Here is an 11,851-nt window from a genome sequence, read left to right as displayed (position 1 = left end):
CCTGCCTCTCATTGAAAATGTGTGGCGCATTATGAAGCCTAAAATACCACAACGGAGACCCCCGGACTGTTGAACAACTTAAGCTGTACATCAAGCAAGAATGGGAAATAATTCCACCTGAGAAGCTTAAAAAATGTGTCTCCTCAGTTCCCAAACGTTTACTGAGTGTTATTAAAAGAAAAGGTGATGTAACACAGTGGTGAACATGCCCTTTCCCAAGTACTTTGGCACGTGTTGCAGCCATGAATTTCTAAGTTAATGATTATTTGCAAAAAAAAAAAAAAAGTTTATGAGTTTGAACATCAAATATCTTGTCTTTGTAGTGCATTCAATTGAATATGGGTTGAAACGGATTTGCAAATCATTGTATTCCGTTTATATTTACATCTAAACACAATTTCCCAACTCATATGGAAACGGGGTTTGTAGAACATGCTATACGTTTACCAAACAATCGGTCACTTTTAATTGCTAAATCCGATGAAATCTTCTTCCTCTGTGTCACTTTCTAAACAACTCTGCCAACTCCAAAGGTAGACAACACGCCGCTTCCTCTTCTATCGGTACGTCGCTTACGTCAGAGTCATCGTCAGTTGCAGTTCCAATTATTCCAGCCTTTCTGAATCCGGACAGGATGGTTTCGGTTGTCACTGAAGCCCATGCTTTGTCGATCCATCCAATGACATCCAGAAAAGTTGCATGGCGCATTCTCCTGGTTGCCGTGAAGCTGTGCTCTCCATCCATCATCCACTGCTTCCACAGGTTGTGCAGGACTGCCTTAAAGCTCTTATTCACGGAGATGTCAAGTGGCTCGAGTATTTTGGTTAAGCCACCGGGGATGATGGCAGGTATGGAGTTTAAAACTTTTAATTTATTTTTTAACTGTGGGGTGATGTGCGCTCGCATGCTATCCATCACAAGCTGAGCTTTGCGTGCTCTAAAGAAGCCATCTGGACGCTTAATGTAGCACTTTGTAAGCCATAGGTTCAAGATTTCTTGATCCATCCACCCTTTCTCATTACGGCGACTGCAACTGAGGGGGATTTAATTTTTGGCATGGTTTTTCGTTTGAAAATGACCATTGGTGGCAATTTTGATCCATTTCCAGAACATGCCAGCACCACTGTGAAGTATGATTTCTCATGACCAGTTGTTACGATATTGACTCTATTGCCCTTTCTCTGCAACACTTCGGCCCATGGTAATGTCCAACGTGAGGGGGACCTCGTCCATGTTATTAATATGATCCGGTGTCACGTTGTGCTCACTTACATGTTTTTCAATGAACTCGCGGAAACTGTCTACCTTGGATTGGAAGTCTGCTGGCAGTTTTTGGGACATCGTTGTCCTTGCTCTGATAGAGAGGCGATTGCGTTGCATGAAGCGGTAACACCAAGAAGGTCCTCCTTTTATTGGTTGACGTGTGTGTGTGTGACGATTGCTGATATACGCCTAGTCTCTTACGTGAAAGAGATAAATAATATTATTTGATATTTTACCCCCGGCCAAACTATGAAAAAAACTGACTCATAATCCAAAAAAATGCGGTAGATAGTGGTATTTAGTTTGAAATAATCCAGATTTTTTTTTACATTATTTTGTGTTGAAAATAAAATAAAATAAAATAAAATAGAATGACAATCGTACAGTAGAAGAAAACTATATTATTAACATAAAGTCCAGCCACAATTGCCTCTATACCTCTTTTTTAGTTATTATAAATACATTCATACATTTTTTTAACATAAAAACTTGAATGTTTTCTGTCTATCTGGATTGGCTCTGTGATGAGGTGGCGACTTGTCCATGGTGTACCCTGACAACCCAAAAATGGACAAGCGGTATAGAATGGATGGATGGAAAAACTTTAGACTACAAAAAACAAATATTGAAACAATGAGGGCCCAAGTAATGCAGTGTCACTGGTGTCCTCTAGATGGTGCTATGTGAAAAGACCACTTCATGGGGTAAACCTGCACACATGCTCACTTTTGATTGAGGTATACATGTATTTTTTTTTTATTTATTAAAATATATAAGATTGTGCAGGTGTACCTAAAGTTTTGGGCAACGTGTAATTTCCAATACAGTACATTTAATTATTGTACATTAACATATATATTAATTACACCGGACTACATGTATATTAACACGTTTATTATTTGTATTGTAATTACACTTTACTACATGTGCATTAAAATGTTTAGCAATAGTATATTAATTACACGGTAGTACATGTATATTAACATGTTTTATTGTATATTAGTTACACTATACTATATTTACATTAACTGTATATTAGTTACACATACTATATGTATAATAACATGTTAATTAATTGTATATTAGTTACACTATACTAAACATATAATAACATGTTTATCAATTGTATATTAATCACACTGTACATGTACATTAACATGTTTAATTGTATATGAGTTACACCATACCATATGTATATTAGCATTTTTATTGATTTTATATTAATTACACCACACTACATGTATATTAACATGTTTATCAAATACACCATACTAAATGTACATTAACAAGCTTATTACCTGTAATTGTATATCAAATACAACATACCAACGTTTATTAACTACACCATACTAAATGTGTATTAACATGTTTATTAATTATGCATTAATTACACTATACGACAAGTGTAACCATGTTTATTAATTGCATTTTAATTACACCGTACTAAATGTATATAAATTGTATATTATTTACACTCTACTCTATGCATATTAATTATATATTAATTAGACCATACTAAATGTACATTAATTGTATATTATTTACACTGTACTAAATGTATATTAATTATATATTAATTAGACTGTACTACATTCATATTATTTACACTATACGACATGTCTTACCATATTCAATAATTGTACTACATGTATATTAATTATATATTGCACCGTACTACATCCATCCATCCATTTCCTACCGCTTATTCCCTTTGGGGTTGCGGGGGGCGCTGGAGCCTATCTACCGTATAATAATTACACCATATGACATGCGTATTAACACGTTTATCATTAGTATATTAATTACACCGTGCTAAATGTATATTATTCACACAGTACTAAATGCATATTAAATCTATGTTACACCGTACTAGATTTATATTAATTGTTTATTAATTACACTATACGACATGTGTCTTACCATATTCATTAATTGTATACTTACACCGTACTACATGTATATTAATTATAAATTGCACCGTACAATATGTATATTAATTGTATATTGTTTACACCGTACTACAGGTATATTAATTCATTATTTACACCGTACTACATTTATATTAATTATACCATACGACATGTGCATTAACAGGTATATTAACTGTTTATCATTTACACCAGTGGTCCCCAACCTTTTTGTAACTGCGGACCAGTCAACGCTTGAAAATTAGTTCCACGGACCGGGGTTGGGGGGTATGTTTTTTTTTTTGTCATAAAAATTCATTTGTGCTTACGGACTGTATTTCTTGCAGACTGTATTGATCTATATTGATATATAATGTAGGAACCAGAATATTAATAACAAAAAGAAACAACCCTTTTGTGCGAATGAGTGTGAATGAGTATAAATGGGGGAAGGAGGTTTTTTGGGTTGGTGCACTAATTGTAAGTGTATCTTGTGTTTTTTATGTTGATTTAATAAAATTAAAAATTTAAAAATTTAAAAAAATATATATATATTTTTTTTTTTTTTTTTCGTGTGCGGCCCGGTACCAATCGATCTACGGACCGGTACCGGGCCATGGCCTGGTGGTTGGGGACCACTGATTTACACCATACTACATGTATATTAATTGTATATTAATTACACCGTACTAAAATTCTTCAAAATCTTTAGCAATAATCCAGATAAAAATGTGGACCTACGTTGCTCTGCTCAGAGGGGAAGGCACCGATGCCTACTCGGGTGGTGTAGGCCTTGACCACGCCGTAAACCTCGCCCACGTTCTGCGGCGGCATGCCCAGGCCTGTGCACACGCCGCCCACCGTGCAATTGGACGATGTCACAAACGGATACGTCCCTAGGGGGAAAAAAACAATATTAGTGACCCTAATACTCTGATTATTATCGATATACAGTGTTCCCTCGTTACAACATGGTTCACTTTAGATGGCCTCGCTGTTACACTGATTTTTTTTGTGTGTGTAATTTTTTACAGTGTCGCATTTTTGTACAGCGTATGAATGCGCATTGTGTTCTGCATCCTGAATCGCTAAGGGACTGTAGACCATTGTCAATCAATCTTCTTCATGCCATGTGTCCTGTACAGTGCAGAATGCATTTAGCTTGCCTAATTTACAAAATTGTTTGATGCGAGCCTACATATACTGTACAGTAATGTAAACAAAAAAACTAATAAAAACAAACAAACCTGTAACCAAAAAACATGCAGATAATATAAAAAAAACATCCTGTAAATGACAAAAAACAGTGTAAACGTAAAAAAAATATAATGAACAAAAACAAACGGGAAAAAAAATCCACTTCTACTACACGGATTTCACTTAAAACAGGTATTTTTGGGAACGTAACCCCAGCGTTAAACGAGGGAACACTGTATTTCTCTCAGTGACGTGTAAGGAATCTGAATAGTCCCCATTTGGCATTGAACATGTTTATTTTAGCGCGTCCTGATATAGTTGGCCAGCTGGCTTGTGTCGTGTGACGGAGATCGGACACCATTGGAAAAATATTGAATGCACACAAAAAAAAAAAATCCCTGCATGTTCACTGATTATGTCAAACATTCCTCAAATACATGTTGAAAAGCCTTGAATAATTGCCTCCTTGACAAAAGGGAATGCGGCCTGTGTGCGGCGCCTAAAACCAAAACATGTCAAGTAACCCGTAAACCTTCCACATCGTTGTGCAATGCTGACACCAACATGCACAGCATCCCAGTGTTCACAAAGATTGTTGTGTCATCAAAAGTGCGCAGGCTTGATGGCCGTGACAGTCAAGACGTTGTTGTGCCAAAGCGCGGTGGTGGTGGTGGCGGCGGTGACCTCGCGGAAAGCAGAAGAGGTGAAGGTTTGATGCTTCCGTGTGACATTTGCCACACTTACCTTATCAAATGTCACACTTTTATCAGTGGGACACAGAGCACAGATACCCCTTCTGTTTTTACCATTGCAGTGTTTACAGTACAAGCACTACACTCTAATGCACTCTCTGCTCAGTTGTGCAAGACCCAACAAGTTAAGCAAGTTCAGTCTTGTGTAGTTTCATCATCTACAGCAGGGGTCTTCTACGTTTTCTAGGCCGAGGACCTCTGACATGTATACATTGATGTTTTAAACTAAAGTTACCTTGTTAATGTGCAATAATAAGATAATAAAATATTCCTGTATAGCGCCGCTAATTGCTAGCTTCCTTAAACGCTAACATGAACATAATATAATTATTTATATTCATGTTTTTATTTCACACCTGCAAGGTGCAGTGAGTAGGGTGGCCATTCCACTTCCATTTACCCGTTAGATCATACTTGCCAACCTTGAGACCTCCGATTTCGGGAGGTGGGGGGTGGGGGCGTGGTTAAGAGGGGAGGAGTATATTGACAGCTAGAATTCACCAAGTCAAGTATTTCATACATACATACATACATACATACATACATACATATATATATATATATATATATCTACATCCTGAAAATATGCAAACAAAACTGTGTTTAGATAATTGATACTTCAAACTTGCATACATAAATATTAAGAAATATAACAACTTGGCTTCTGAGAGTTTCAAAATGTAATGAATAAAATGCTAAAGTTGTTGATAAACAAGCAATTATTTTAATAATTAAATATGGTCATTTTAAATTAATTATTATGATAATTTAAAATCAATTATTTCAAATGTTTATTTTGATGTATAATTCTATGGCTGGATGTAATAAGGAGTCAGGAAAAAATACAAATAAAAATACAATTAATTTTGATGTTTTTAGCAAAATATAGTAAAAATTTATTTAGTTTTGGTTTTTTTAATTAATAAATATATTTATTTTTAGGTAAGATAAACATAATAATACAATTTATCTCTAGTCTGGATTATTTAGTTATTGTCACCCTGTTGTCCTCCCGTCATGAAAAAAGGCTGTCCTCACTCAAGGTCGCATGGAGCTGGAGGGGGCGTGGCCTCCAGCTCCGGCTGAAAATCGGGAGATTTTCGGGAGAATATTTGTCCCGGGAGGTTTTCGGGAGAAGCGCTGAATTGCGGGAGTCTCCCGGAAAATTCGGGAGGGTTGGCAAGTATGCGTTAGATCTGAAAAATTGTACCGGCAAACAGTTTTACTCCAGTACTGTCGGTGGCAGTAATAAACATTGCTGCAACGTTCAGTAAGCTTCTTTTTTTTTGACACAGCGCAGAGGAGCAGAGCGGAAAGCTCAAGCTGGTGGATCCTCCTTTTTACGTTTACTAGTTACTTGAAACACTGTTCCTTCACTGTTCTTTGCTCTTTGAAAATGCTTCCTGGTAGTAATAAATGGGATTAAAACATTTGAGCATTAAAAAGTACCAATGATTGTCACACACACGCTTGGTGTGGTGAGATTATCCTCTGCATCACCCTCACCCCCTGGGAGGTGAGGGGAGCAGTGAGCAGCAGTGGTGGCTACGCCCAGGAATCATTTTTGGTGATTAAACCCCCAATTCCAACCCTTGATGCGGAGTGCCAGGCAGGGAGGTAATGGGTCCCATTTTTATAGTCTTTGGTATGACTCGGCCGGGGTTTGAACTCACGACCTACCGATCTCAAGGCAGACACTCTAACCAATTTACAGTGTTTAATGTGTTTATCCTTCGCATAAGTAGCACTTCATTTTCCACACGAAGGCATTTTTTCCAAGTGATAATTTTTTGGGACATTACTGCAATAATATAATAGCATAGCCTTGAAACCGTGATAATATCGTACCATGAGATTTTGATATCATTACTTTTTACACATTGAAATCAGAAAAATTCCGGAAGTCCACACGTCCCCAGGACGCTTTCCGCCGGCGTTTTGTTTACTGTATTTTCTGGACTATAAGGTTGAGCTCACCCACTTCAATGCTTTGAAAACTTTGGAAGGAGTGATAATGGTCTTAAATTGAAGATGTCAAGAAAAGCTGTCATTTTGCATGTTTAAGGCCAATGACCATGTTGCTTTTGAACAAACAATTGAATGAAGGGCATTTTTACTCAACAGCCATACATGTCACACTAAGGGTGGCCGTATAAACATCGCCAACACGGTCATAAACATGTGCCATATAGTGAAACCAAACTAAACAACAATGTCAAACACAGTTCGGGATAATATTTGTACCGCAACACAACATGAACACAACCGAACAAATATCCAGAATTCCCTGCAGTACCAACTCTTCCGGGACGCTACACTATTTTATTTGGTAAAGGGTGTAAGTATAAGTGTGACCAGTAGATGGCAGTCAAACATAAGAGATAAGTCTCAAGTAAACAACACCAACATTTTAAATGTTCCGTTGAAACACACGGCGCTCAAAAATCTATCAAAATGTTTTAGTAGTAAATGTTTTAGTGCCATTTCTAATATAAAGTTGTGTAAGGTTCTTAATTATATCTGTCAGTAAACTCGCCATGAAAGCGCTAAAACATACCGGTGTAGTGAGTTTACATTATTCACCCAAGGAACTTTAGTTATTAGATTTCCAGTCGGACGGTTTTTCACGGGACACATTTCCGGTGTGGTTGTTTCCGGATGAGGAGACGCTGGTCCGTTGTTGATTCAAGTAGAGGCCGAATGTCATTATTAGCTCCATCTTTTGACACTTTTTCCACTCCCGTCCTTGCACGCTACACCGCTACAACAAAGATGACGGGGAGAAGACGCTGTCGAAGGTGAGCCACGTAAATAAGACCGCCCACAAAACGGCGCATCCTGAAGCGACTGTCTGAAAGCGGCTTGAAGATGATCTGTAAAACATAATCCATGCAACATTTTGACCAAAGAACCACCATTACATGTTATGTAGACCACAAGGAAGTGCTTTACATTTAGAAAATATAAAATAATAATATGACTCTTTTAATGCGCCCTATAATCCGGTGCGCCTAATACCGGTATATGAAAACAGATTCAAAATAGATAATTGATGGGCAGTGCTCCTTATAATCCGGTGCGCACTATGGTCCGGAAAATACGGTATATTTTCCGGGTCAAATTATTTATTAATTATTATAGGTCGACTTCAAAGTAATGCACTTTCCGGTACAGTTTCTTAAATTTTGATTGACCAAAAGTTTTATCTATCACTAATACTGCATTTGCGATTTTTTTTAATGAATTAATTAATGTTTATGACAACCTTTTTCCAAAACACAATATAGAATGTAAGATATAACAGAATAATGCATACATTTATCATTTGTTTTCAAAACGGTTACAAAAAAGTGGCACCCCATAAATTTACTGTGGGACCCCATTTTTATGACTTGATGGGGTCCCTAGGACCCCATTTTGAAGATTCCTAGCACCAACACTGCATTACATCCCTAGTAAGTAGTATGGAACTATCATTTATTTGATATTTATTTATATTGACAAATGGGGTGTTTGAGACAGCAATATTGTTCAATTAATGACACTTATTAAATATGTGTAGTTTGTGTGCTACTGTGTGCTTACTAGGGGTGGGAATCTTTGGGCAACTCAAGATTCAGATAATGTGGGGACGACTCGATTCAGAATCAATTCTCGATTTAACGCGATTCTTGATTCAAACTGATTCTCGCAATTTGGTATAAAAACTTCTATAAGACTTTCCCAAAAGTTAGAGGTTAGAAAACCTCTTTTTGGTTGATGACGTATACGCGCAGCGAATAAGCATGAAAATGGCTTAAAATAGATTTTATCAAATTTGATTCTAAAAAAAAAAATAGTTATTTTTTGAAAATTATGAATCGATTCAGAATCAGAATAAATAAGCATCGCGATTCAGATAAGAATTGATTTTTTTGAGCATCCCGAGTACTAAGCTGTTGTGTAGCTGCTAGCTCCTAGTAGTCTATAGCAGAGTTCCCCAACCTTTTTTCCACCAGGGCCCGGTTTAATGTATGCATTATTTTCACGGACCGGCTTTTTACGTGTGGCAGATAAAAACAGAGAAAAATTAGCCTTTGGCTACAATCTGGCACATTAACATTTTGTATGTCCATTAATGTGCATTGTCCCATGTACTATAACAAAGGAGTTGTAATATACATCTATTAACAAGCTTATTGGTGTGTTTAGTGGGACAGGCGAAAGTTAAGTCAGAGAAAATGCGGTAGAGTATAAATTAATTATTGTTTCTGTGCAGCCCAATAGCGAATGCGTCACAGACCGGTGGTTGGGGACCACTGGTCTATAGGCTACCAAGTTTACCTTTTACAAATGACTTGATTAAAACAGAAAAAAGACCACCCACGTGTGCTTATTGGAGGACATTTACCGTATTTTCTGTACTATTGCCTGGATTTTACCGACGTCACATCCGGCTGACCTCCCGCCTATTAAATACGTGTGGTGGTCAAGCTAGCTCTGTTCTCAATGGGATTCACCCTTTCTCAAAAGAAAAAATGTCCTGGGCTTGCGTTGTTTTCAGTTGTATGAATCGTTCAAATCGTGAAAAGGATAAACGTTTCTTCAGAGTTACTCGAGAGGTAATCAAAATGGAGGAAGAGTGCAAGATTTTACGAAACGATGACAAGAAAAGCAGCTCACACTCCAGTCCAAGGGGGCAGAGCGATAGAATGCATGAATTTGCAGTGATCACTTTGATAAATGTTTGTTTGATATACCTTTAACGTTTATTTCTCATTTAAATATTATCTTGTAATTATTTGTATTTCTTAAAAATGTTTGCTATGAGTGTTTCGAAAAGCACCAACTCAGCAAGTCTAAATAAAAAGCACCAACTTGGCAAGTCTAAATAAAAGAAAGCAAATGTGAGCAAAACCTAAAAGAGTTAAGCTTTTACCAAAGTCAACGATCATAAATGAATCTTTCAGCACATACACAATGTTGACATCTATAGTTACATTTTGATAAAAACGGGGATAACACGATACTAGTAAACGGCGCGTACAACAGCAACAAACATGGTAGAAGACGCAGAGTTAAATCATAAAATGCAACCTTAACCAAGCAAAAACAATCCATATTTTTTCGGGAGAGTCTTGATACCAATTTCCTTGACCCAGCCACACAAAGAAGTTGCAGACCTCCATGCTTTTCCAAGTTTTCATCTGTTTTGTCGTGTACATTGGCGTCTGGAGCACAATAGCTCAATATGTCTGGGAACTCCGCCTACGAATAATCCTTGATATTACTCAACAAATCTTTTTTGTAATAAAGTATAGGGATATATTTCATCGCATATTCCGATTTTTTGCTCGTATCTGCTTTTTGCTGGAAGATCTAGGGTCCTTGTGTACTCAGATAATGCACACTCTGTTTGCTGCACAACAGCCACCTTGGTTTGGTTGACCACCACTGGTTTTCACTTCCGGGAAGAAGTCACGTGACGGAATGCAAGCATCTACAAGCCGCTACTTTTTCCCAAGCTTTGAACCCTGCGGTTTATACAAAGGTGCAGCTAATCTATGGGTTTTTTCTGCTAACGGCTAAATTATGGAATTAATTAAGCATAGAAACCAAATAATGTACTAAAATGATCCACTTTAAGAAACTGTTCCAACTCCAGTGTTAAAGTACAAGGAAGAAGAATCCTGATAAACATCTTGAACCTTATTAAAAAGGAGAACATCTTATTCATCTCATAAAGAATGAATAAAGACATCAATGACTTCTCTGTTTTGCTTGATCAACATTTTTACAGGCATTGTTTGGAAACAATTAATGTATTTAAATAAATATTTACAAAAATGTTTATGTAAATATCTCATTTCACAATGTACTGGTATGTATCTGCGGTTTATAGTCAGTCCTATGCGGCTAATATATATATATATATATTTTTTAGTTGTGCTAAAATTTAGTGGGTGCGGCTTATAGTCCAGGAAATACAGTATATGTAAACTTGCTGTTCATCTTTGCACAAGTAAACACGCTGCAGGACTACTTGTATTCGGAGCAAATATATCTCAAAGATTAGATGAAAGGCAATACAATCCTATACTTGTTTTTTTTTTGCTAATATTGGGCCGGATAGGGACACTCCTAGTTTGGTGCTCATGCACAGGCCGGTGTGGGTCAACAAGTGTGCACACAGCCCAGATGCACAAGCATGTCAGTCAACTCACCACGGGATCATGGCAAAGCGAGCGGCGCTATGCAATTTGAGGACAGTGCACACAGATTGGGGTTAGGAGTACGCGGTCATGGCGCACATGGGCGTGAACTACTGACCAAAGTCGATGTCCAGCAGCGCCGCGTTGGCTCCCTCCACCAGGATCTTCTTGGGAGGCCCATGTAGAGCCTCGTACATGTAGTGCACACCGTCCCTCACCATGGGCTTGATCTGCTCCACGTAATCCTGAAACGTGACGACAGAGAAGCGAGTCTTTAATTAAGCGTTCTGAATTCATTCATTTCTATTCCTGCTCACCTTTAGCTTGACGAGCTCGCCCTCCACATCTATCTGCAGACTGGGGTACATGTCCTGGTACTGCTGGGCCAAGACTTTATACCTGAAAAATTTGAAAACTCATCATTTACAACAAGTTATTTTTTCAACTTAAAATATTATTGGGAGTACATGAGAAAAGATCACGGAAATTGTGGCTGTTTATGATGACAGTCATTCATTAACAAATATATTGCACAATAGAG

At 37.4% G+C, this 11,851-nt stretch overlaps 1 protein-coding gene across 2 annotated transcripts in view; it reads right to left on the bottom strand.

The window, feature by feature from the left end:
* adss2 (adenylosuccinate synthase 2) overlaps positions 1–11,851 on the bottom strand; it is a 74,707-nt gene that overhangs the window by 10,865 nt on the left and 51,991 nt on the right. For both annotated transcript variants that reach the window (XM_072916598.1, XM_072916602.1), the window contains exons 7-9: positions 11,628–11,709; positions 11,429–11,555; positions 3,912–4,066 (exon numbers count right to left, since the gene is read on the bottom strand). In XM_072916598.1, the coding sequence (XP_072772699.1) occupies positions 3,912–4,066; positions 11,429–11,555; positions 11,628–11,709 (364 nt within the window). The remainder of the gene's footprint in view (positions 1–3,911; positions 4,067–11,428; positions 11,556–11,627; positions 11,710–11,851) is intronic.

This window comes from Nerophis lumbriciformis, linkage group LG02 (assembly GCF_033978685.3).
Source record: "Nerophis lumbriciformis linkage group LG02, RoL_Nlum_v2.1, whole genome shotgun sequence".
Classification (NCBI taxonomy): Eukaryota; Metazoa; Chordata; class Actinopteri; order Syngnathiformes; family Syngnathidae; genus Nerophis; species Nerophis lumbriciformis.
This window is presented reverse-complemented; position numbering and strand designations above follow the sequence as displayed.